This window comes from Mustela lutreola, chromosome 16 (assembly GCF_030435805.1).
Source record: "Mustela lutreola isolate mMusLut2 chromosome 16, mMusLut2.pri, whole genome shotgun sequence".
Taxonomy (NCBI): domain Eukaryota; kingdom Metazoa; phylum Chordata; class Mammalia; order Carnivora; family Mustelidae; genus Mustela; species Mustela lutreola.
The window spans coordinates 34256788-34284755 of record NC_081305.1 but is presented as its reverse complement, the minus strand read 5'-3'; the positions used below and the strand labels follow the sequence as shown (position 1 = coordinate 34284755).

The 27968-nt window shown below is 35.0% G+C and overlaps 1 protein-coding gene across 1 annotated transcript in view; it reads left to right on the top strand.

Annotated features, from left to right (window-relative positions):
- LONP2 (lon peptidase 2, peroxisomal) overlaps nucleotides 1-27968 on the top strand; it is a 112411-nt gene that overhangs the window by 40510 nt on the left and 43933 nt on the right. Inside the window, exons 8-11 of the mRNA XM_059153391.1 lie at nucleotides 945-1086; nucleotides 20590-20740; nucleotides 22853-22979; nucleotides 26388-26521. Coding sequence (XP_059009374.1) covers nucleotides 945-1086; nucleotides 20590-20740; nucleotides 22853-22979; nucleotides 26388-26521 — 554 coding nt within the window. The remainder of the gene's footprint in view (nucleotides 1-944; nucleotides 1087-20589; nucleotides 20741-22852; nucleotides 22980-26387; nucleotides 26522-27968) is intronic.

The following is a 27968-nucleotide window of genomic DNA, read 5'->3' as shown; positions in this document are numbered from 1 at the left end:
GTTATAATTATGTAGATAATTCTTGTTCAGATATGATAAAGGAGCCTCATTTTAATGCACAACAAAATATCTGGCTGAACTTGGTTATACTAGTTAATACATGTGGGATGAACACAGTTTTATTCAAAAGGCCAGAATTAATGGAATTTTGATATATATACTTTTGACCCCAGATCTTACTATAAGTAATAAATATCTATTGCCTCTAAAATAAAATAATTTGGGGGTGCCTGGGTGACTCAGTCATTGAGCGTCTGCCTTTGGCTCAGGTTTTGATCCTGAGCCAAGTCCCACATCAGGCTCCCTGCTCTGTGGGAAACCTGCTTCTCCCTCTCTCACCCCCCTGCTTATGTTCCCTCTTGCTATGTCTCTTTCTGTCAAATAAATAAGATCTTTAAATAAATAAATAAAAGAATTTGGGTTTTTGGGGGGGAAGGGAGTGTGCATTTTGAATGGCCCTTTGAAACAATTCTGATTTCCTTCATAAAGGAAATGATGATGATGATGTTTTAACCTGCCCTGGGACAACCATTTCAGTGTGTAAAAAAGTGCTTGTTTTGGGGGGAGTAGGGAGGGTACTCTGAGAAACTGTGAAAAGCATGAGAATTAAATAAACAAGATTTATTAGGGTTCTTTGGATATTTGGAATCCTGAGAAGTAAGAGTTATAATTATTTAAGTATAATGTTTCACGATTTCACTAAACGGCAAAAACTATATTGTTTAAATATTATGGGAAACTTACAGCTAAAATTAAATAGAAAATAAAAATTGGATCTGGTAACTCTTGGTTGTATCATAGAGCTTTTTAAATATATAGTACCTCTTTGCTATATTATTGTGATAACTAAATGACTTTTTCCCAGTCCTAAATATTGATTTCTAAGTGATACCACTCTTGCCCCCTGACATCTTCTTGATAACTTGCTTGCTTGCTTTCTGTAGGCGCACCTATGTAGGCAGTATGCCTGGTCGTATAATCAATGGCTTGAAGACTGTTGGAGTTAACAATCCAGTGTTCCTGCTAGATGAGGTTGACAAACTAGGAAAAAGTCTGCAAGGTGATCCTGCAGCAGCTCTGCTTGAGGTAAGATTTAGAAACTTCCCTGTCTTTGAACACACCTGAAGAGTATGGATGGGAGCAAATTATTGTAGTCAGTAGCATATATATTGGTGTGGGTTTAATCATGGGAAAAAGTGTGATACAGACTAAAATCTGAAGCAAATTAATACTTAAGTTAAAATGTCTTAGAGATTTCTTCTTTCTTTCTCTAATAATACCCTCATTTCTTTTTTCTTTTTTTGTTTTTATCAAATACTTTAAATTTTATACATGCTTTTTGTTTAGACAACAGTAGTTCTATAAGGTTATTACAAAAAAACAGGAAGCAAGTCTTCTTCTCCCTGGGGTCCCCCATGTCTGCTTCTACATGTTAAGCTCTTTAACTTTTAGCTGTCCTCTCAGAATAACATGAGTATATTGCTGCTTCTTGATTATACAATTTCTGGCATCATCTGTTGATTCTTCTCTATAAGAGATGAGGATTTCACTTGCTTTCTTCCCTCCACCCCCACTATGTTGTTTTTTTATACCCCCACTCTCCCAGTCTAAATTATATCCTGATTTTGTTAAGTCATTGTCAAATACCTAAATTATTTTAAGTATGTAAGTGCTTTTCCCAGCTGAGCCATGTGATAAACCATAATCACTTTTCTTTTCCTGTCCTCCTTTTGTTTTGTAAAAATTAAAAAAAATCTTTATAGAGCTAATAGTTGCCTTGTTTCTTCTGCTTACTTCCAGTAGTTGTGTAAGTCTTCTTTCAAGACGTGTAGACACTGTGGGGCACCAGGGTGACACAGTTGTTTAAGTGTCCAGTTCTTGATTGCAGCTCAGGTCTTGATGTCAGGGGGATGAAATCAAGCCCTGCATCAGGCTCCGTGCTCAGTGCAGAGTCTGCTTGAGTTTCTCTCTCTTCCCTCTGCCCCTCCCCTCTGCTCCTATGTGTACACCCTCTCTCAAATAAATAAAATCTTAAAAAAAGATTAAAAACTTGAATTCATCAGCTTGATCTCCTTCACACCTCCAGCCTGAGTTAGTTATCCACATCTGGTGCCTAGCTGTCTTGCTAGGATCTCTCTTCACCTCCCACCATGTTAAATTTCCTGTTTCCTGCATTCCATGTCTTTCTCATTCTCATTCTCTTATTTTCCTGGTGTTGATCTGCCAGTAGCTTCCTGAGAAAGCTTGCATGGGTGGTTTAGTGTTTGCATATCTGAAAATGTCTTTATGTTTCCCTGGTACTTGATTGGTAATTTGCATTCTGTTTGGACAAAATTTTCCTTCATAAACCTACTTTCACCAGTCTTCATTTTACTACCTCTGCCCCCCCAACTCTTACTGTGGTTTACGTAAAATATTAATGTTCAAACTGAAGACATTGAAGACATTGCTCCATTGTTTTCCAGTTTCCTGTGATGATGTTGATTAGATTGAGGCCTTGAGGTCCTCTCTTCTGTGACCTTTTTTATTCTTTGAAAACTCAAAATCTGCTCTGGATTTTCTTGAATTTTAATGATGATTTTTTTCTTCATTTTTTGGGAACTCCTATTGGATGTGAGATCTTTAACTTTCTTATCTTTTCTATTACTCATCTTTTTTTTTTTTTTACTATGGTTTTTATGAAGGCTTCCTTAGCTCTATTAATCCCCTGTGAGTTTATTTTTTTCAAAGAACTTAATTTCTCTTTCATAAAAGTAACTGCTTATTCTTTTTATGCTATCTTGCTCTTGTTTCATAAATGTAATATGTCATTTTTATGAGAAAGATACTAATGGGTATTTTTTCCTTTTCTTTAAGCTGCTTTAATCTATTTGTTATATATTTTTTCTCTTTTATATTAAAGTGGTCTGTTAGATAACTGGTAATTTTTGTTTGTTCGTATTTAATGGTGAGGAACAGAAATGCTAATTGGCAGCTCTGTGCATCAGGAAGAGGGTTTATTGACTGAGTTTCAACGGCATGGTTGGCTGGGCTATTTGAGGAACCTCTCTTATATCAGTAACTTCAGGTCTTTTGAGGCTTGTCAGATTTCTCAGAGAGGACTCCTTAAGTCCCTTGCCTTTAGAAGGAAGGATGGGCTGCCACCTTCCTGGGAACTAAGCAAGTGGGGAGAAGGGGAGGAAGTGCCCTGTCAACTGCATTCAGCATCCCAGATGTATGCATCCACCTGAACAGTTGTTTTCAGTAGAGTACATACTCAACTGTGCTGAGGGTCACTTGGGCAGGGAATGACTATTTTATTTTATGTTCTTAGGAAAATAAGCCTCCAGTATTTTCCTGGGATGGGGGAAGGGATCTGGGACCTGATGGCTTCATAAACTTCCTTTAATCAGCCCTCATTTTACTACCTCTGCCCCCCACAACTCTTACTGTGGCTTAAATGAAATATTAATATTCAGAGTGATTTGTTAAAATTAAAGGAAATTAAGGGAAAACTTGCTTTGTGAAAGTTTTTTTTTTTTCTTGTTTATTTCCTTGCTTTGAGTTCTCTCTGACTTCCTCTTTCCTTTTCTGTTTTTGTAATCTTAGAACAGAATGACCCTGGGACGTGTGTTTGTAAGCAGGGAGACTACACATTTTGGTTTGCCTGGGACAATCCCATTTTATGCCTAATTATCAATTGTGCTGTCTTTTAGCCTCAGAAGTGGGTCCTGTTTGGACAATAAAAAGTATAGTTGCCATACTTAAAAGCCACAGAACTTGGAGATTAGAGTTTCATTTGGTTGTGCCTGTTTTTATTGTAAGACAGTTCTGACTCAGTTACTGGTTTACTCGTCAGTACTACGAACCATAAAATAGTGAACATTATTGAAGAGTTTAGTGGTTTTGTAGATGAAAACTTTAGACTTTCAGTTTAATTTACATTGGGGCATTTTTCAGATGATGTGACAGATTCTCTCATTAGGCAGTTATAGTTACCCTGTTGAAAAGAATTTGAGAATAATCCCTGATACTTCTCAACAGTATGTTGAGAAACTGAAGTATCAGGGATTATTCTCAAAAGAATAATACATACAGAAAGAGAAGAGAAACATACAGTTTCAGCAACATACTGAAACAAATCTACCAGAGACAACTTGACAAGTGGTAGGAGATGACTAATTCCTCTGTTTGTTACACAGTATATTTTAGGTCTTCTAGTGCTATGTAGTGATTCAGTAACATTTGTTGAATTGAGTTGATCTCTGATAACAAGCAGCTGGCATAGGGATATTTTCTTGTCTGATAGAAGTTGGTATTCACTTTTTTTGGCAATTGACTTATTAATATTCCAAATAAAAGTATTAAAACCTCAAAATGATGCCTTAAAGTAAATGCTACCTAGGGCCACATACCACTGTAGTTTAGTTGTAAGTAGCATCAGTTCCTTATAGACTAGGGTTCTAGAGAGTAAAGCAAAATACATATACAGAAGAAAAGAGTATCTTGATACCTGACTTGCTTCTCCCTCCCACCTGCCCCAGTCCTGGGTAAAAAATCTCTAATACCTCACGGGTTGTTGAAACAATTAAATGATATTTATGTAAAAGTGCTCTGTAAACTGTAGATACTCTATATAGATGTTATTTTAATTTAATATCCACTGACATTTCTTCTGTGTCCTTTTTGAAAACAACTTGCTGTTTCTATCACTTTTTAGACCCACCTAAATGAAAAAAAGAAAAAATTACTCAACACCTTATATTTAAAGTAGAATATCATAGAGAGTCTGGAATATCCAAGAGTATGCCTTTTTATTTTTCCACATAGAAAGCCTACTTTTTAAAAAATTTTTTAAAAATTTTTTAATTTTTATAAACATATAATATATTTTTATCCCCAGGGGTACAGGTCTGTGAATCGCCAGGTTTACACACTTCACAGCACTCACCATAGCACATACCCTCCCCAATGTCCATAACCCCACCCCGCTTCTCTCAACCCCCCTCCCATGGAAAGAACCTAGATGTCCATCAACAGATGAATGGATAAAGAAGATGTGGTATATATATACACAATGGAATACTATGCAGCCATCAAAAGAAATGAAATCTTGCCATTTACGACAACGTGGATGGAACTAGAGGGTATCATGCTTAGCGAAATAAGTCAATCGGAGAAAGACAACTATCATATGATCTCCCTGATATGAGGAAAAGAATAAATGAAAGCCTACTTTTTAATATAAGGATTTTAGATATCATTTATAAAATCACTTATGTAAGATTATTTTATAGCTGATTTATATTAGAACAATATATATTAGATATAAAGAATGTAATAGTAAGTATAGAGTGGTTCCTCAAAGTAAACTAAAGATTATACTTGTTCTGTCTATAGATTCTCCTTACCTTCATATTTATTCACGAAGGAGATGCCTATTTCCAGTTACTATTCTCAACAAAGGACTATTTACTCATATTTAGAGAGCCTCTTTTGAAAATATATTGGAAGGATATAAAAACAGATTCAGCTGATTGATAAAAGAAATGTTGATAGACAGTAGAACTTGACTAAGTCTGTTGTTGAAAGTAAATGTCAGATACAAGGAAAGTGTTTTTATATAATTATTAAACTTAAGAAAATTACAGAATTCTTATCAGGTAGATGCAGTCATATTTATAATTGATGTAGGATTCAGACTTTGTTAAAAACATAAGAGCATTTCTGAAATACATGTTTGTGTGAATGGGCTAGCAAAATGCATACTTTACCAATTTCCTATATAAGCAGTATTTACAGTTCCGAATAATATGGTGTCCCCAAAATAGAAAAGTCACTAATCTAGACATAGTAAACTCTCTTTAACTGAAGTTCTTATTTAATTAGAATTACGTCCTTTTAGTAATTAGATCCAGTTGTGTGTATTTACCACTTGGATACAATAGACATAGCATCTAATCTAAGCTCTACAACTATTGTCAAAGAATGTCAAAGGAGAGGGATTTGGGAATCATCTAATCCAGCTCTATCCTTTTATTAATGAAAAATTTAAGGTTCTAGATATTACCTTAATTTTTTATCTCCTCATAGTTTGTATTTACGATATAAATTCTAAGAACCAGCAGAGTAAAAAAATGCCTTAAATACTGATCTTATGAGAGAGGTATAGTGAGGACACATTGTCCCCTTTCGTTTCTTCTCTACTATCTCTAATTAAGAGGAATACTGCAATTGAATGATCAAACTAAGCTACATTAGGGAAAGTAGGACCTCTAATCATTGCTTTTCAATGCTAGCAAACCCTGTCACCAGTGCCCAAGACATACTTGCAAATCATACAAAAATGTCTTTATGTCTTGTTACCACTTTTCTTTTTATACCCTGTTCCCATATTTTGTCTTCTTTCCCTGTTACCTACCTACTTCTTCCTAGCACACCCATGTACAAGCTGCCACCTGACCATCCACTGGCCTCCAGCCCTTAGCTATCTATATTGTCAATCAAAATTGCTGTTTCTCATTTCTACTTTGTTTAGCACTCCCATTATTAGAGTTTGGTAGTGATTAGATTGTGTGGCTAAATTTACATGAAAATTAATTTTGGAGTGGGCTGGGGGAATTATTGTTATGAACTTGTGACTAGATAATCTTCATGACTTTCTTTTCCTCTCTTGCCATCCTCAGGGATGCTCTGTGAGGGGACCATTAGACAAACCTGTGACCCAAATCCTGGCTGTATGTCTTGGCGAGCACCCACCACTAGATTCAGTAGTTAAAAAAGAAAAGGAAAGAAAAAAACAAGTGAGAGAAGTAGAGACAGTAAAATGTTGAGAAATAGTTATTTGACTAATAAATTATGAACTAATGGTGAGTTAGGTTTAGTCTTAATATCCCAGGTGTTCAGGAACGAGCACTTTACAAAATATCCTGTTCATTTGAGGGAATAATTATCAGTATTTAATAGATTATATTTTCTTATTTTTTATATGAAAAATAGGCAATATTTATAAAATTTAGAGGACTCTCTTTTATACTGATGATTCTCTTTTGCCAGACATAAGTGAAAAACTTTGTTCTACAAAATGTATGATAAGCTTTGGGCAATTTAAGTTACAAGTAAAAATAGGCATTCAAAGTAAGATGTAAACTGATTGCTACCAATTAAATCAAAACAGCAGATCCTATTTAAAAATTATGGTTTAAATATATTTTATTTACTTTTTAAAAGTATGAGGTATAATTACATATAGAAAGTGGGTATATTTAAAATTTACAGTTTGATTAATTTTGATATGTGTGTAAAACATGAAACCATAATTTTAATCAAGGTATTAAACAGAAGCTTCACTTGTGAAACAAAAAATTCACTATAGGGCTTCGGCAAATTAGAACTGGTGGAAAAATCGGCGAATATGAAGATCAGTTGATAGAGATTATGCAGTCTGAAGAACAGAAAAACAAAATGACTAAAATTAATAGGGAAATGTAAGCAAAACAATCTGTGTGTAATTGAAAAGGACAGGGAGGTAGGAGCAGAAAAAAATTTTGAGGGAATAATGGATGAAAACTTACCAAATTTTGATGAAAAACATAAATCTACACATTTGTGGAGCACAGTGAATTCCCATGTAGGATAAGCACAGAGAAAGCCTTAGGTAGATAAGGTAATAAAAATCCTAAAAGATAAAAGAGAAAACTGAAAACAACAAGAGAAAAACAAGTAGAGTATCAATTAACATTTTGCTCAACATTTGGATTTTTCAAGTGTTTGGCTATTACAAATAAAGCTACTGTGAATACTCATGTACAAGTCTTGTATGGACCTGTACTTCTGTTTTTCTTTGATAAATAGGAGTGGATGGCTTGGTGAAAAGGTAGGTGTTGTATTAGTATTTTATATAATCAACTTTTAGATTACTTTTTGATACCACCTGGAAGTCTTTAATATTCAGTAGGCTTTTTTGAATTTTTGTCTAACTTGTGTTGGGCCTTTTGTCATCTTACTGTTTAGCTACTTTTCTGTCCCCCTTTTCGAGGAGTCCTAGTTAGTTCCTTTGAATTGTGTCATTAACTGTGTGGATACTTTGTTAGGTCAGAAGGCATATATCCTGTGTTTTATACTACTTGTGATACTTATAAGTTAAAAATCACACATCTCAATTTCTCTGATAATCAATATCATACATGAAATAGGATATATTTTCCCTCCCTTTATTAAATCAAAATGAAGTAATGCACGGTAATCTACCACATCGTCATCTCACTACCTGGTTACTTTAAGTGATTTCATTTTTTTACATTCTCTTTACCAAAACCCATTTTCAACTTTTTTTAAATTAACAGCCTTCCCTACCCGCCACCCTTCACCCCGCTTCTTATTTTTAGCAGTTTTAGGTTTACAGCACAATTGAGTGAAAAGTACCAAGAGTCCATGCAACTTCTTACCCTCCTTCCCCCAGTTTTCCCTTTTATTAACATGTTGCCTTAGTGTGGTACATTTGTCACAGTTAATGAACCAGTAGTAATATGTTGTTTAAACTGGAGTTCATAGCTTACATCAGGTTCACTTTGTGTTGTACATTCTGTGGGTTTTGATAAATGTATAATGATATGTATCTACTATTACAGGATGATATAGAATAGTTTCATTGCCCTAAAAATCCCATGTACTCCACTATTCGTTGCTCCCTACCCCTCCCCAAACCCCCAGCAATCACTGCTCTTTTATTGTCTCCATAGTTTTGCCTTTTCCAGAATGTTATGTAGTTGGAATTCTACAGGCTGTAGTTTTTTGACTTAGTAATATGCATTTAAGATTTTTCCTATTGTGTGTGTGTGTGGCTTAGTAGTTCATTTCTTATCACTGAATAACATTCCATTGTACAGATGTGCCATGGTTTATTTATCCATTTATGTATTGAAGGACAGCTTAGTTAATTCTAGGTTTTGTCGATTATGAATAAAGCCACTATAAACATTTTTGTGCAGGTGTTTGTGTGGACATAAGTTTTCAGCTCATTTGGGTAAATACCAGGGAGTACAGTTGCTGGACCACAAGAGCATGTTTAATTTTATAAGAAACTATGAAACTGTCTTCCAGAGTGGCTACACCATTTGCATTCCCACCAGCAGTGAATGACAGTTTCTGTTGCTTCACACCCTCACCAACATTTGGTGTATGCGGTGTTTTGGATTTTGTCTATATTAATAGGTATGCAGTAGTATCACCTTGTTTTTGTATTCTCTTTTATAAATGTGTTGGCCACCTTTGTTTTTTTAATAACATATTTATTGAGACATAATTCACATACCATAAGATTCACCCCTTTAAAGAAGTATACAGTTCTGTGGTTTTTTTAAATATATTCATCGTTCATTCACCCATTAATTAAAACCCATTAATAACCATCACCCCTCCCACAAGCACCTGGCAACCACTAATTTCTTACTTTCCCTCCCTCTGCTTTCCCTTTTATTAACCACTTGTATTTGTGTGGCACATTTGTTACATATTCAGCAGCTGATGGACCTCTGGGTTATTCCCACCTTTGGTTATTATGTATAATGCTTCTATAATCCTTCATCTACAAGTTAGTGCATAGGCATAGGTTTTCAGTTCTCTTGTGTTTTCAGTTCTCCAGGAGAAGATTTTCTAGATCATATGGAAATTCTGTATTTAACATTTTGAGAAACTTAACAAACTATTTTCCAAAGTGGCTACACCATTTTAGTATTTCACGAACAGTGTAAGAGAGTTGTAATTTCTCTACATCCATATCAACACTTGTTACTATCTCTTGTTTTTATTTTGGCCATCCTTTTGTTTTAGTAGGTGCAAAGCCATACTTTCTTGTGGTTTTGATTACTTCACTAATTACTAATAACATTGAGCATCTTTTCATGTGTTTATTGACCATCTGTATATCTTCTGTATAGAACTATATTTTCAAATCCTTTGCCCATCTTTAACTGGGTTATTTGTCTTTTTCTTGTTAAGTTCTTTACATATTCTCGATACAAGTTCCTTCTCAAGTACATGATTTGCAAATATTTGCATCAGTTTTGTACACTTTCTTTTCACTTTTTTGATGGTGTTCTTTAAAGCACAAAAATTTTTAATTTTGATAAAGTCTAATTTATCTGCATTTTTCTTGTATCACTTGTGATTTAGGTATTATATCTAAGAAACCATCAAGGTCATGAGAATTTATTCTTACATTTTCTTCTAAGAGTTTTACAGTTTAGTTCTTATATTTAGGTCTGCAGTTTATTTTGACCTAATGTTTATATGAGGTATAAGATACAGAGCTACAACTTCTTTCTTTTGCTTGTGGATATCTAGTTGTCCCATGTACCACTTATTAAAGACATTTCTTATTATATGGAATGGTGGTGTCACCACTGTTGAAAATTCAATTGACTGTAAATGCAGGGGTTTATTTCTGGACTCCCAGCTCTGTTTCATTGATCTGTATTTCTGACCTAACACCAGTACCCTGTAATTTTTAGCTTTGTAGAAGGTTTTGAAATCAGGAAGTCTGAATCCTCCAGATTGATTATTCTTTTTCAAAATTGTTAGCCATTCTGGGACCTTCCTATTTTTATATGAATTTCAGAATCAGCTTGTCACTTTCTGCCAAAAAAGGCAAGCAGGATTTGGGTAGGGATTATTTTGAATCTCTTTTTAAGGATCATTTTAAGGACTATTGCTATAGTTATAATAGTAATTCTTCCTATCCATGAACACAGGAGCCTTTCTGTTTATTTAGGTCTTCGTTAATTTATTTCAACAATGTTTTGTGGTGTTTTTTTCATTTTATTTTTTTGTTTGAATTCAGTGAATTAACATATAGGGTATTACTAATTTCAGAAGTAGAATTCAGTGATTCATCAGTTGTATTTAACACCCAGTGCTCATTACATCATGTGCCCTCCTCACCCAGTTAGCCCATCCTCCCACCCCACCCTCCAGCAACCCCCAGTTTGTTTCCTGTGATTGAGAGTCTTTTATGGTTAGTTTCCCTCCCTGATTTCATCTTGTTTTATTTTTCTCTCATTTCCGCTTTGCTCCTCTGTTTTGTTTTTTAAAGTGGTTTTTGAATATATAAGTCTTACAGTCCTTTTGCTAACTTATTCTTAAATGTTTTATTCTTTTTTATACTACTGGAAATTGTTGTGGGTTTTTTTTTTTCATTTCTTTTTTGAATTGTTCATAGCTTGTATAAAGAAATAAAATTGCTTTTTGTATATTGGTCTTGTATCCTGTAAACTTTCAGAACTTGTTTATTAGTTTTTTTAGTGGATTCCTTAGTCTTTCCCATGTACAAGATCATGTAATATCCAAATAGAGATATGTTTGCTTCTTTCCAGTTTTAACACTTGGATACTTTTTTTTTTTTTTCCCTACTTGCCCTGGCTAGCACCTCCAGTATGATGTTGAATAGAAATGGCAAGATCTGTTCAGATTTTCTATTACTTCTTGATAGAAATTACTTTCAATAGTTTGAATCTTTCTAGGAATTTTTCCATTTCATTTAGGTTACTGCATTTCTTTGCATACAGTTGTTCATAGTATACTCATGTATTTATTATTTCTATAGAGTTGATAGTACTGTTGCCTGAGTCACTCCTGATTTTAGCAATTTGTATGCCCTTCCTGCTTTCCTTAGTCAGTGTGGCTAAATGTTTGTCAATTTTGTTTTATTGAACTCTTCAAAGGACCAAGTTGTTTTTCTTTTTAAATTTTTTTATTAACATATAATGTATTATTTGTTTCAGGGGTAGAAGTCTATGGTTCATCAGTCTTACACAGTTCACATCACTCACCATAGCACACACCCTCCCCCAGTGTCCTGTCACCCAGCCACCCTATCCCTCCCAGCCCCCTCTACTCCAGTAACCCTCAGTTTGTTTCCTGAGATTGAGTATCTTATGGTTTGTCTCCCTCTCTGGTTTCATCTTGTTTCATTTTTCCCTCCCTTCCCCTTTAATCCTCTGTCTTGTTTCTCAAATACTTCATATCAGTGAGATCATATGATAGTTGTCTTTCTCTGATGGACTTATTTCACTTAGCATAATACCTTCTAGTTCCATCCACATCATTGCAAATGGCAAGATTTCATTTTTTTGATGGCTGCCTATTATTCCATTGTACATAAATACCATATATTCTTTATCCATTCATCTGTTGATGGACATCTAGGCACTTTCCATAGTTTTGCTATTGTGGACATTGCTGCCAAAAACATTGGGATGCATGTGCCCCTTCCAGTCACTAAATTTATATCTTTGGGGTAAATACCCCAAATCCATTTGCTGGGTCCTAGGGTAGCTCATTTTCAACTTTTTGAGGAACCTCCATACTGTTTTCCAGAATGGCTGCACCAGTTTGCATTCCCATCAACAGTGTAGGAGGGTTCCTCTTTCTCTACGTCCTCGCTGATATCTGTCATTTCCTGACTTGTTAATTTTAGCCATTCTGACTGGTGTGAGGTGGTATCTCATCGTGGTTTTGATTTGTATTTCCCTAATGCCTAGTGATGTTGTGTACTTTTTCATGTGTCCGTTGGCCATTTGGATGTTGTCTTTGCAGAAATGCCTGTTCATGTCTTATGCCCATTTCTTGACTGGATTATTTGTTCTTTGGGTGTTGAGTTTGGTAAGTTCTTTACAGATTTTGGATACTAGCCCTTTATATGATATGTCATTTGCAAATATCTTCTCCCATTCTTTCCCTTGTCTTTTGGTTTTGTTGACTGTTTCCCTTACTGTGCAAAAGCTTTTTTATCTTGATGAAGTCCCAGTACTTCATTTTGCTCTACTTCGCTTGCCTTTGGCGATGTTTCTAAGAAGTTGCTGCAGCTGAGGTTGAAGAGGCCTATATTCTCCTCAAGGATTTTGATGGATTCCTGTCTCACACTGAGGTCTTTCATCTATTTTGAGTCTGTTTTTGTGTGTGGTGTCAGGAAATGGTCCAGTTTCGTTCTTCTGCATGTGGCTGTCCAGTTTTCCCAACACCATTTGTTGAAGAGACTGTCTTTTTTCCATTAGACATTCTTCCCTGCTTTGTTGAAGTGTAGTTGACCATAGAGTTGAGGGTCCATTTCTGGGCTCTCTGTTTTGTTCCATTGATCTATATGTCTATTTTTGTGCAAGTACCATACTGTCTTGATGATTACAGCTTTGTAGTAGAACGTTAAGTCCAGCATTGTGATGCCACCGACTTTGGTTTTCCTTTTCAGCATTCCTCTGGCTATTCGGGGTCTTTTCTGGTTCCTTAAAAATTTTAGTATTATTTGTTCCATTTATTTGAAAAATGTTAATGGTATTTTGATAGGCATTGCATTAAATGTGTAGTTTGCTCAAGGTAGCATAGACATTTTCACAGTATTTATTCTTCCAATCCATGAGCATGGAATGTTTTTCCATTTCTTTATGTCTTATTCAATTTCTTTCATGAGTATTCTATACTTCTCTGAATATAGATTCTTTGCCTCTTTGGTTAGATTTATTCCTAGGTATCTTATGGTTTTGGGTGCAGTTGTAAATAGGACCAGCTCCTTAATTTCTCTTTCTTCTGTCTTGCTGTTAATATATAGAAATGCAACTGATTTCTGAGCATTGATTTTATATCCTGACACTTTACTGAATTCCTCTATGAGTTCTAGCTGTTTTGGAGTAGAGTCTCTTGGGTTTTCCATACAAAATATCATATCATCTGCAGAAAGTGACAGTTTGACTTATTCTTTGCTGATTCAGAGGCCTTTTGTTGTTGTCCAGTTGCCAAGGCTGGGACTTCTAGTACTGTGTTGAATAGTAGTGGTAATAGTGGACATCTCTGCTGTGTTCCTGACCTTAGGGGAAAAGCTCTCAGGCTTTCCCCGTTGAGAATGATATTCACTGTGGGTTTTTCTTAGATGGCTTTGATGGTATTGAGGTATGTACCCTCTACTCCTACCCTGTGAAGAGTTTTAATCAAGAAAGTATGCTGTACTTTGTCAGATGTTCTTTCTGCATCTATTGAGAGTATCATATGGTTCTTGTTCTTTCTTTTATTAAGGTTTTGCATCACACTGATTGATTTGTGGATGTTGAGCCAGCCTTGCAGCCCAGGAATAAATCCCACTTGGTTGTGGTGAATAATCCTTTTAATGTACTGTTGGATCCCATTGGCTAGTATTTTGGTGAGCATGTTTGCATCTGTGTTCATCAAGGACATTGGTCTGTAATCCTCCTTTTTGATGGAGGTCTTTGTCTAGTTTTGGGATTAAGGTAATGCTGGCCTCGTAAAATGAGTTTGGAAGTTTTCCTTCCATTTTTACTTTTTGGAACAGTTTCTGAAGAATAGGTATGAATTCTTTTTGAAATGTTTGGTAGAATTCCCCTGGGAAGCTGTCTGGCCCTGGGCTCTTGTTTGTTGGGAGATTTTCAATCTCTTTAGTGGTTATGGGTCTGTTCAGGTTTTCTGTTTCTTCCTGGTTCCGTTTTGGTAGAGTCTATGTCTCTAGGAATGCATCCACTTCTTCCAGATTGTCAAATTTGCTGGCGTATACTTGCTCATAATGTGTTCTTTTAATTGCTTGTATTTCTTTGGTGTTGGTTGTGGTCTCTTCTCTTTCATTCATGATTTTATTAATTTGGGTCCTTTTTCTTTTCTTTTTGATAAATTTGGCCAGGGGTTTATCAATTTTATTAATAAGTCTTTCAAAGAACCAACCCCTAGTTTTGTTGATCTGTTCTGCTATTCCTTTGGTTTCTGTTTCATTGATTTCTGCTCTGATCTTTATGATTTCTCTTCTTCTGCTAGGTTTAGGCTTTCTTTGCTGTTCTGTCTCCAGCTCCTTTAGGTGTAGGGTTAGGTTGTGTACTTGAGACCTTTCTTGTTTCTTGAGAAAGGCTTGTATCACTATATACTTTCCTCTCAAGACCGCTTTTGCTCTATCCCAAAGTTTTTGAACAGTTGTGTTTTCATTTTCATTTGTTTCCATGAATTTTTTTCAGTTCTTCTTTAATTTTCTGGTCGACCCATTCATTCTTTGGTACGATGCTCTTTAGCCTTGAAGTGTTTGCATTCTTTCCAACTTTCCTCTTGTGATTGAGTTCGAGTTTCAAAGCATTGTGGTCTGAAAAATATGCAGGGAGTGATTGCAGTCTTTTGTTACCGGTTGAGACCTGATTTGTGCTTTTTAGTTCCAGCAAAATACACAATGCCATCTTCACCATTTTTAAATGTACAGTTCAGTAGTGTTAGGTATATTCACATTACTTGTGCACCTAATCTCTAGAACTTTATCATCTTGAAAAAACAAAACTCAGTACTCATTAAACAGCAATTCCACATTTCTCACTAAGCCACTAGCCGCTACCATTCTTTCTGTTTCTGTAACTTTGAGTAATCTGTATACCTTATTAAGTGGAATCATAGAGAATTGTCTGTTTGCAGCTGGTTTATTTTGCTTTTCATAATGTCTTCAAGATTCATCCATACTGTTGCATTAGTTTTTTGAACATATGCACAATACCTGATATTAAATCTCTGTGTAAGAAGTCCAAATATCTGGGCTTCTTCAGGGTATTTTTGGAGTTTTTTAAAAGGCTCCCATGATTATCTTATTCTCCAGTTTTTCCCTTTTAGATTTTCTGATCAGCCACTTGTTAGCCCCAACTGGTATCACTCCCTGAGGTAGCTGTAATGTTAAACAATTGCTCCTGGTTGCCTTTTTTTTTTTTTTTTTTTTTTTTTAGATTTTACTTATTTGTCAGAGAGAGAGCCCAAGCAGAGGGAGAAGCAAGCAGGCCCCCCGCTGAGCAGGGAGCCCGATGTGGGGACCCTAGGATCATCTCCTGAGCTGAAGGCAGACTGAGCCACCCAGGCATCCCTACTCCTGGTTGTTCTTGACAAATGCCTCAGAGATAGGCTGTTCACATAGAGTGTTCTCTGAGTCAGATCAAATAAAGATTAAATGCTGACCATGTAGCTCTTCCAAGGAATGCCCAGTTCAGGATAGTGATAGTTGTTTGGGGAAAGGGCTTTTGGGGAGTTCTAATCTTTCTGCACCCCTACAGTTTTTGCTAGGCTCCTGGTTTTCACAGCTATTGCGGAATTCGTTTTTCATTGCTCTTAGGGAGAAGCAGATCTTCATACTTTCTCATGCTGCCATTCTAGTAGAAGTGCTTCTTCATTTAGTTTTAATTCTGTGCTTAAATGATTTCGTTGCTTCTTATCCTTTTATTATGATTAATGTTTAGATGGAATACATTTTCAGGTTACTTTTTTCAAGGATTTGTGTGTATGTTATGTTTTGAGGCTTTTTGTATTTGCTAACATGTATTTATGGTCTGCACCACAGTAATCTTCGTGTGTTTTATTCACATATTTTATAAGTAAAAGTTTTTTAAAATCTATCCATATATTTACAGATACATACGTGACAAACAAATGTTTGTGATAAGATATCACAGACTAGATGATTAAAAAAAAAAAAAACAAATTATTTTCTTATAGCTCTGGACTCTGGAAGTCCAAGATCAAGGGGTTGGCAGGATTGATTTCTCTTGAGGCCTCTCTGTCTTTGGCTTGCAGACTGCTGCCTTTTCATTGTGTCCTCACGTGTTTTTTTCCTCCGTGCCTGTGCATCCCTCGTCTGTCTGTCTTTCTGTCAGTTTCTCTCTTCTTATAAAGGGTACCAGTCATAATGGATTAGGGCCCCACCCTTATGACCTCATTTTAATTCTAACTACCTCCTTAAAGACCTTCTTTCCAAATACAGTCACATTAAGGAGATACAGTTCATTCCATAACAAAGAATATATATGTAATATATACACATTTATGTACCACTCTACTAATGTTACATACATACATTGTAAATTTTAAAAGATAATTATATTTTTGAAAACAATGTATTCTAGTTATATCATTGTTTTTATTTCATAATTTGGCTACCAATAAAAGTGGCATTTTCTTCTTTTCACATCTTTACCTCTATTTAACAATATTTTGCAAGAATCTTAAAACTCTACTCATTCATTTATAATTAATGAAAACATTTAATCAGGCTTACAGAGACTGCAGTATACTTGCAGTACACTGTAATTACAGTGCAGGCAGGAAAGTCAGGACACCAGTTCTTTCACACAATGAAATTTCCACTCTTCTCCTACGATATCTCCTAATGTGATGTGTGCTCCAAGTGTGGGTATTACTTCCATTTTGTACATTAAATATTTTAAAAAGGAGTTTCTTTCTGGATTTAACTGGGTTTCTTTTTGGTTTATGGATAAAGATGAGTATATATATTAATATTGTCTGCTGGCACTATGGTTGATGATTTTAAATGTTCCACTTTCACGACGTATGGCCTAAACACAAAGTAAAACGTCCACCCAATTGGATAGTGGGTTCATTGGTATTCATCTGTTATGCTTCATGTCTTATGTGTATTACATATATTCTGCGTTTTAAGGATTTTAAAGATATTTTAAACTAGTCATAATTTTGATTGAAAATTCTGTATTTCTTTTTTTTTTTTTTTAAGGATTTTATTTGAAAGAGAGACGTGACAGATCCTGAGCAGAGGGGAAGGGCAGAGGGAGAAGGATGAACAAACTCCCTGCTGAGCAGGGAGCCCTATGTAGGAACCAACCCAGGATCCTGGGATGATGACCTTAGCCAAAGGCAGACCCTTAACCCACTGTGCCACCCAGGCACCTGAAAATTCTGTTCCAGTAATAGTCAGTCATTCATTATTGCACGGAAGAGTTTAATAAGTCTTTTCAGTCCAAAGTGCTAGATTTTCCAGAATATATTCTTGGTTATTTCTTTAATTATACTGTATTTTACATTTGTTGAAACCTTTTCTGTAGTTATGTCAATTAGCTATAGATTAGATATCTTTATTTTTTATGTATCTATCCCCTATATAGCTTTACTGCCTTTTCTCCAATGTTCTGGACATTTTTTTTTCAAATTTGTCCTTATCTAAATACTTAATTTCTATAGTATTAATTATGTATGACTTTCAGACTTAATTTTCGTTATTTTACTTTATTTATTTTTTACTTTCTGTTCTGGGAAATTTTAACCATAATAAAAGTAGAGAAAATAGTGTAATGAACTATGTAAACTCATCATTCATCCTTAACAGTTATCATCTCATGGCCATTCTTATTTCATCTGTTCCTTCCCATTATTCTAAATCAAATTTCAGACATTATATAATTTCATAAATATTTAATATTTATCTCTAAAAGATAACAGATTTTTAAAAAATATAACCACATCATCATACCTAAAGATGATAGTTAGTTACCTAGTCATCTCTGATAAGTGGAGTGTAGTGCTGGATTGCCTACAAACATCTGTAGTTCTCTTGACAGAAATTATTATTGAAGAACAATTTTCAGCATACACCCCTCCCCGTAGTTCATCCCACCTCTGATTTCATGATCCTAAGAATAAAGTGTCCCATCATGGCTATTTCCATTTCCTGTCAGACTGTGTAGGTAGGAATTATAACCTTAGGATGGATGAAGAAAAGCTTTTGAATGAGGAGAGAGAAAAAACAGTTCTAGCTGTTCTTGAAAACAGCTCCTATATGTGGTTGAGTTGGTCCACAGAAGTTCAGGGGAAAAGCAGAGGTTTGATGGCTATAAAATTCTCACTGTGGGGCATCTGGATGGCTTCGTTGGTTGAGTATCTGCCTTCGGCACAGGTCATGATCTTGGAGTCCTGGGATTGAGCCCCATGTCGGGCTCCTGGCCTAGCAGGTGGTCTGCTCTTCCCTCTCCCATGCTGCTCCCCCTACCCCGAAGCACTGTGTGCACGCTCTCTTTCTCTAAAATAAATAAATAAAATCTTTAAGGGAAGGAGTTCTTAACTGTGATTTTTATCTCTCCAAGGACTCACCAGTTTACCTTAATGTGTCATCTGAATATGGATTACTAGAAATTCTTTTTATCTGGCTATTGATCAGTGTTTCTGCACTTGATTCTAGCTAAAAGGCCAAGAAGCAATTGATCAGTGTTTCTGATGTTTTTTAAACTCTATGTACTCTTTTGTGTTTTCCTAAGTAAAAGACAGAGGCAAGCAAATTGGGCATCACTGGTTTTCTTTTCTTATAACCCAGAGGTTTTGTAATGCATTTTTTTTTTAAAGACCTCATTCATAGTTCAGAATCATTCATTTATTAATTTCCCAACTTTCCCTAAACCCCACTGTCTTTTAATTTTAAGAGAAAAAAATCACTTCACTTGGACAGGTCTCACAGCCAGTTCTAAGACTTATCCAACATGTGTTAGATTTAATTAAAGCCATTAAAGAACAGGTTTTTATTCAACTAGATAATGGATTTAACTAAGATTGCCCTATTTTCCAAACACATTGATTAATGGTTTTCAGATAATTGGTAGACAGTAAGATTACTCTTAACCAGTGCTGTACTGGACATAATTAGTATGGTTTTTGATGTCTCAAAGTACCTTTTTTTATATTATATATTATATTTTTTATAAACATTATTAATCTTGTGAAAATATAAATAGTAGAACTTTCTGGGAATTGTATTCTAGATAAACACTGAGTTTCCTGTAATAGTGTTCACCAAATTCAAGATTCTCTGTAAAGGGCTTTGAATTAAGACTAAATTGTAGATACGTTTAACAATAAGTAAAGCTTAGAAAGGGAATCAGAAGTGAGGAAAAGCTGGTGGTAAAATTGTCACTAGTAAGTATTTTAGTCCATTTACTTCCTTTTTGAATATGTATATCAACCCCGTTTATATTTATACTAATCTAGTGTAAATGAAAGTGATAATATGTTAAAGGTTTAGAACATGCAGAAGGCGCTGAGTCCTATGTAGATTTCTCCACAGTGAGTGCCTGTGAGTTGGAGCATTTGAGCAATAACCTAAAGAAGATATATTCTTTCATACCTAGTTATTCAACGTTTTAAGAATCTAATTGATAAATTATTATAATTTCCCAATTAAAAAATTTTAAGAGATACAGATATTTTGCTCATTAAAAACAAAAGTTTTGTTCTAATGCATTTTTTTAAAAGTAAATTTCTCCTTGTGCTATATCAGGATATAGTAGCATAGTAATTTTTACTAGTTTACTTTTGTTTGGAATTCTCCTTTCAGTTAAAAACTTCATAGCCAGACTTACTGATAATGTTTGAGAAGTTTTACTAATTATTTTATGTCTTACCTAAGAATCAAAATACTCTACACATTTTCTTTATGTTCCCAAAGCAGTTAAGAGAAGATGTGTTACCAAGAGGGAAACTGTTTCTGTAGGATTGGTTAATTATTTATGACTACACAGTCAGTCATTAGTGAATAGATTTAAGAACAGAACTTGAAGGGATAATTTTTGCTTCTTTGTACTTTTATGTATGTTCAAAAATTTTGACATCGAACACTTTTTAAGTATGTAGAATGTGAGTAATGTAAAGAATGGTGCTCAGGTTTTAGTGGTATCCCCCTGTTTCTCTAACTGTATCGAACAGAAATATCAACGCTGCTAATACATCATGTGCATTTCATGTGTGTTTTAGCTTTCTGTTGGAATAACTGAATTTGTTTAAATGTTTATTGTTCCCTCACAGGTGTTGGATCCTGAACAAAACCATAACTTCACAGATCATTATCTAAATGTGGCCTTTGACCTTTCCCAAGTTCTTTTTATAGCTACTGCCAACACCACTGCAACTATTCCACCTGCCTTGTTGGACAGAATGGAAATCATTCAGGTTCCAGGTACCTGATTCATAAATAAAATAGCTTTTGCCTTCCTGAGTAAAACCCTTTAAGTTGTGCTGTGGAGTTTTGAGTAAAAGTTGATTTTCCAGTGTATGATCTTCAAAGTTCTAAGTATGGTATAAAATAGCTTTTATGTAAATTCAAAGTCTGGAACAACAAAACTTTGTTTTAATGATGACATATAAGATTATTGTATGTTCTGTAAGACATCAAGAATAAAGCTTGCATAACAATTTCAGACAACTTAGCATTAAAAAATTCTTAGCATTAAAAAATGTTTTCCAGTGTCTTAGAAAATAACACATTCCTCTTTGAAATAATTTCTAAACTTAAAAAATTTTTTTTTCCAAATGAGTGTCTAAAAACCAAAAATAGATCTTTACATGGTCAATTTAGCTTATGTATAAGATTTTGCAGTTTGTAAGTGGTATCCCCATGTTTCTCTAACAGAAATATCAACGCTGCTAATACATCATGTGCATTTCATGTGTGTTTTGCAGTTTTTTCAGTTTTGCAGTTTTTACTTTACTGAGAAAGTGTAATCATTTATTCTCGTTAAGAGTTGGGTCCTAAAGAGTTGCTGAATTTTATTACATTTGGTCTCACTTTTATATAAAAGTGCAGGAGGCTTTTAAATTCCTCTTCTTTTTAATTTTTTGTCAAGTAGTTCCGCCTTTTTTCTTTTTACTGTGTCTTCTCTTTCACTGTAGTGTGTAAGGTAGAGTCCTTTAATTACAAACACTAAAAAACCCCAGTGTTTTCACTTTCTTTTCATTGCTTAGAATTACTTAGAATTACTTTTCCCTAGAAGAGATGAAACATAAGTGGGTATTTGTTAAAATGAAAATAGAGAAGAATCAAAATATATTTTGATTCTAAGAATAATCTAAGTATGTATTTCATATTAATTTGAAATAAATTTTTACTACCAAGTGAATGATAATTGCATTTCTTAGTTATCTGTGAGCCTTGCAAGTTCCAATACTTATTTTTAAAATATGGTGGAGTAAAAAATTGCTTTTTGCATATGAATAAGACTAAAATAGGGGCAACTGGGTGGCTTGGTCAGTTAAGCATCTGCCTTCAGCCCAGGTCATGATCCCAGGGTCCCCTCCTGGTTGTGTGCACTTTCTCTCTCTGTCTCTGTCAAATAAATAAAATCTTTAAAATAAAAAAAAAAAAAGACTAAAATAAATAAAGAGACCCAGTTGCCTGGAATCTCCCAATTAAGACAGAGAATCCATAAGATAAACTGACATGAAGTGAAATAACCAGGACAGCTGTTGCATAAGTACACATATGATGCCAGTATCTTCCTTGCAGGTTTGATTATCCCATCTTCTACTGTTTGGGCATTTTTAATTTCCTTTTTCTCCTCAAATGAGCTGTCTTATCAGTTCATCTTTTTTGTTTGTTTGTTTGTTTGTTTGTTAAATGAGAAGGGGACAATTAATTAGGGACCTTTTTTCTTACAGGATTTAAAGACAAAGTAAATCTATTCTTTTGAGGCTCTTAAATAAGAACATAAAGTCTTTTAACCATATAAATTATATATATAATTCCAGTATGTATAGGGGAAAAACTTCTATGGGGATGTCTTAGTTTCTGTTTTGTTGCTTAAATTTATAGCCAGGGTTCTGAAAATAGCTCCTTTGCAGCTCTTGCCTTGGAACCCACCACTGACTTTACCTCAATCCCTTGTTGTTGTTGTCAGTTGTTTCAGTTATGTATCAAATTATGCTAAAGATTAGAGATAAGTTATTTGCATGTTAAATAATAAAATTTCACATTTAAGTTAAGGAGATAATTATCTTAGAGATTTGATGAGAGTTTTCCTCTTCCTTGAGAAATACATTATTTAATCAAGAGACTTTCAAACCTGTGCTTATTAGTAAATGCTCTTTTTGTTTGTGGACAAAGTTGGAAATTTTAACAGTTACTAACTGGAGCTTGAATTTCTTTATTCTAATTATAATCTTATTGGAAGTTAACACTTAAATTCATTATAAGTCCAAGATACATTAAATCTGCATTTGATTCATTTAAAAAAAAACATAGCACTGTGGAAGCTGTGTGAATAATTACAGCATAAGATCACTTTTTTCCTAGGGTATACACAAGAGGAGAAGATCGAGATTGCCCACAGGCACTTGATCCCAAAGCAACTGGAACAGCATGGGTTGACTCCTCAGCAGATTCAGATCCCACAGGTTACTACTCTTGACATCATCACCAGGTTAGTCAGCCATCCTGAGGCCTAAGTAATGTTTGAGTCTAAAAAGGAGACAGTTTTGCTGGCAACTCACAGCATCCATTTCTTTCTCTCCTTTTGATTCCCAGCAAACATTCCCATAACTTGATGTACTCAGGGCTCCATTTTAGGCAGAAGTTTATAGGGAAAGTACTTAGAGTATCTTCATAGCTGAGGACTTTAGCTAAGCTACAATTTCAGCTTTTTCACAAGAGCAGTGTAAGGGATTCATCAGATAAATTTAAGAATCAAAAACAAGGAAAATATTGAGATACCTTATATACCCCAGGATCTTAAAAGTGACATTCTTTCAAGAATTGCATTGCTACTTTGAAACACCTGTTTTAGGTTCTTCAGATTTTCTTTTCTTCCCCTTGAGAGATTTTAAACATCCTTAAAATTTTCATCTTTGGAATTACCACCAGAAGGATTGAAAGGATACTTTCTTAGCTACCAAGTGCTTAAGCCAGTGGCAAGCAGTATGTAAAATCTAAGTAGAGTATTGCTTTGTCTGATTTATACATTGCATGTTTGAATGGAAAATACACCCTGTTGAGAATTTATATCTGTAACAGCCTCTTACAGTTTTCCTGGCTCAGCGTTACAGCTCCATTGCATCATCTGGCAAATTGTGTCAGGCTGCCAAACACTCCTCACGTGGTCCTCTCACAGTAACTGCTGTTTTTCAGGAGAAGCAAAGTATCTTTCTATTTTGAACTTTGACTTTGATTTGGCCAGTCAGACTGCTTTTTGATCTAAGCCAGCCTTCTTATGGAAGTCTATTTGGAAGTCTATTTCAATTTATACACAAAACAGTAAGACCAGATCTGACCTGGGAGTTCCTTTTCTTAACTTGTGATTCATTGTGTGGATAATGCCAGGAGAAATGAATTAGGTGATTTATATGCTGAAGTCTTCCAACAATAATATTATTCCAGATAACACCCCTGATGCCTTTGGGTAACTTTCAACAAGTCACTTAACCTTTTTGATAGTTTCCCCATCTATAAAATATGAGTGAGAGAACAAAAATATCTGGATCAAAATAATAATGACTTCGAAAAGTAATCATTATTTATATTTCCCAGTTGCTTGGAGAACTGTCCCTTTTTTATATGTGTGTTAGCTCAAAACATATCAAATACTAAACGCTATGGACATTAGCAAATGTCCCTGAGAAGTTTTAATATTTTTGAAAACAGCACAGGTATTTGCTACTCTAAGCAGTTTTGGCTGTTTAGTGAGTTACCAAGATTAGGATATAGTTTTTCATCTTTTGATGTGTTTTTCATCTTTTTGTGTGTCATAGTCCTGGACCTATAATGTTCAGGAGGAGGGGAAGGGGTTTAGATCTCATCTAGTCCCACACCCTCCCTATGTAACTAGCCTACTTGAGTTCTGCCTGTGCTAGAGGACTCACTGCTGTAATTTTCTAGTTCTGCCCTCTACGAGCACCTAGAATCTAAGGGTAAATTCCTCCCTTGTACAGCTCTTCTGGCATTAAAAAAAATGTCAGGTCCACTTCCCATGAATGTTCTCTTTTTCAAGCCGAACATTCCTGTTCTCTTTACCATTCCTCTTGACCCACTCTCAACACCTCACCTTTCTGATTAGTTATCTTCTGAATGCTGCCTGTGAAACCGGTGTCCCGTTTAAAATGAAACATCTGGAGTGGAACTCAGTATTTCACATGTAGCCTGAGCTGTTCATGGTGTAAGACCACTTGCTTTCCTATTTGGATTATATTATTTTATGACTATATCTCAAGACTCTTAACTGTTTTAGGTTATTCTCTTGCCTATTGAACTTATAGTTACCAAACATCTTTAGTTGTTTTTCATATGAATTTCTGCTAAATTTGGTCTGTCTCATTCTGTACTCTTAGGGTAGGGTTGAATTTTACAAAACCCAAATGGAGAAGTTTGCCGTTATGTGTATATTGTTGTTTGTCTCAGCTACCTGCAACAAATGGATTTTTTTTTATCTTGATTATCATTAGTTTTAGGTCCTCTGGAAATTGGCATATAGAGCGTCTTCATGCTCATGTCATAGGAAAACATCAGCCACTTCTTGTAGAATACTGGTGACTCTTTGGGTTTAAAAATACTGAATAGGGGTTGTTGTGTCTAGTTTCTTTCAGTCAGCTGTTAATCTTATACTGTCTGCATTAATTTCTGGGTACCTTAAAAGAAAGAAAAAAAAGAAAAAAACAATATCTCATTTGTGTTGTTGTGGATGTCATTATTTCTGAAGTTTATTCTGAACATCTGCATGTTCATGTCATTCCCCTGTAAGCTTCTTCAATCCCTGTTCTTTCATCTTTTGTCCAGACCCTTAATTTGAGCTCATCAGCAAGTTGTCTTGAAAGTTACATTGGGTTTTTTTTTTTTTTTTAACATGTTGGTTTGTTTATTTTTAACAAGCCTCTCTGTTTTCTTCCTTACTGAAATTATATGCAGTTGTGTAATAATGGACTTTACGCTTGCCTCCTCAAATCCCTTTGATTGAAATGAGTTTTACTTTAGAGGGTTTTTGCGAAGTTTTTGTCTTTTCTCAGAACTTTTGAAATCTTATTCCCTAAAATCTAGAATAGGTGTCTGACTGCCTAATTAAGTCCAGTTTTTCAGATAAACCTATATTCTCTACCTGATGCTTCCCATTCAGATCCATCCAAAGCTGGGTGGCCAAGAATGGTTGTGTTACATAATAGTTTATGAAGTGGCATATAGGATTTATAGAGTCTAACATAACTTTTTTTTAAGACATTTAGACATTTCTAACCACATTCAGAATCTTCTTCACAAATTCACTATGCATGTATCAGCATATTTTCCTTCTTTAGAAGTCTCTAAGAAAATACACTGAATAGGGGTGACTAGCACAGTTCCCACTAAAAACTAGATATCTAAGGTTAATTTTTGCTTTAGATGGGAAAATTTTATTTTTCTGATTCTTTCAGCAATATTTCAAGTATAATAAGTTCATGTAGAATTTTCTTAAATTGATAAATTTTACCTAAGAAAGCTCTTACACATATCATCAAGAAGTAAATGATGTCTTATGTGCTGCCAGATTTACATTGAAGAACCAAAGATTTTTTTTTTTTTAATACAGGATAATAGTTGAAGATAAAAATCCCTATAAAGGGGAAAGTTATAGCTGAAAATACATCTGAATATTTAAGAAATAAGAGTATTTTTTTTAAAAAACAGGAAAAAGAAAGAAATAATAGTACTTTAAAGAGGAATTTTAAAATATGAGGAAGTTAGTACTTAAGAAAATGTAATGAACTTTTAGATGTACACTGTTTCTTTAGTATAAATGTTAATCATATTATTTCTGTTTTTACAGGTGATGTTTAGCCAAAAATAAAATATTTTCCTTTGATGACAGGTATACCAGAGAGGCAGGGGTTCGCTCTCTGGACAGGAAGTTTGGGGCCATTTGCCGAGCTGTTGCTGTGAAGGTAGCAGAAGGACAACATAAAGAAGCCAAGTTGGACCATTCTGATGTGGCTGAGGGAGAAGGTCTGTGATGTTGATCTGGGGCTCTTGGGCTCGGTGGTAGGAGTCAGAGGCATAAAAAAGTTCAACATGGAGGGATGGTGTTGGCTTGGCCTTGGAGCAGTAGTACATACTACTGCACCAGTAGATCCATGCAACAAGTAAGTAATAACACTGATGTATTTTATCAAGAGGATTCTCTTTTACAATAGTACAGAGTTTCAGCTGGAATGATACTCCATATTAATGCTTTAAAGGTATCACATTTCTCCAGATTTATGATGGTGTGCTTTACATATGGGTTCTGGTGTTCCATTTTTTCTTTCTGATCCAGACTGTTACAAAGTCTTTCAGTATTTATAGCATGGAAAGTTATTACACCAATTTAAAAATCCAAGCTGTCCAAATATTGCAAGGGTAGATCTTTGTACTCTGGAAGAGCTTTATATGTCATGATTTTTCTCACACATTTTCTTTGATGGTATACAATTAAAATTAAATTATTTTTTCTTAAATAATTGTGGAGGGGGTGGGGCGCCTGGGTGGCTCAGTGGGTTAAAGCCTCTGCCTTTGGCTCGGGTCATGATCCCAGGGTCCTGAAATCGAGCCCCGCATTGGGCTCTCTGCTCAGCAGGAAGCCTGCTTCTCCCTCTCTCACTGCCTGTCTCTCTGCCTACTTGTGATCTCTGTCTGTCAAATCAATAAAAATCTTTAAAAAAAAAATTGTGTAGGGGGTGATAGGGAAAGAAAGGGAAGATTTCTATTCCTAAAATTAATCAAATGTGACCATTTCCACTGGTACCCAGTTAGAATGTTTTAACTTCTTGCCCTAGACCCGTAAGGGGTCTCTGTTCATCATACCATGCTGCTACACAACTTGCCAAAACTTGCTTTAACAAACATGATTTGAGTAGTGGGGAATTGAAATTTTCTAATAGTAAGGAGGTTTATTAGATATTATACCATTCCCATAGCTCTTTCTAGAACAGTTTGATGAATGCAGTTGAAGAACCATAATTTGTGATATACTTAGTGGAATAGAGGTAAACATCTTCCCTGTTTTTCCTTCTGTTGTCAAGCACAGTGCATTTAACACTTTATCATTAAAAGAGTGGACTTTCATACAATCCTCCTGTTTCCAGTATGATGCTTTACCCCCTCCCATTGTGCCAAGAACCTTCATGGTTCATTTTCTCCAGGGAGTAAACTTCCTGTCTGCTGTTGAGCTGGAGAAGGATGTTGTCCTTCCTATACCGACGGAGTAGGGGTAGGGATCTTAAGCGCTAATTGTTTCTAACACAGACTTTAACATTTTTCTATTTAGTACCATTCCTCATTGATATTTTCAGGGTGCTTCAAATTCCTGAGCCTTCGTAGCATTTTATGGATAACATTAAGGTTTCTTCTTTCTCTAGCCTAAATGTCTGTTACTTCCTATCCACCCACTTTCTGTTTTCCAAAATATTGTCAG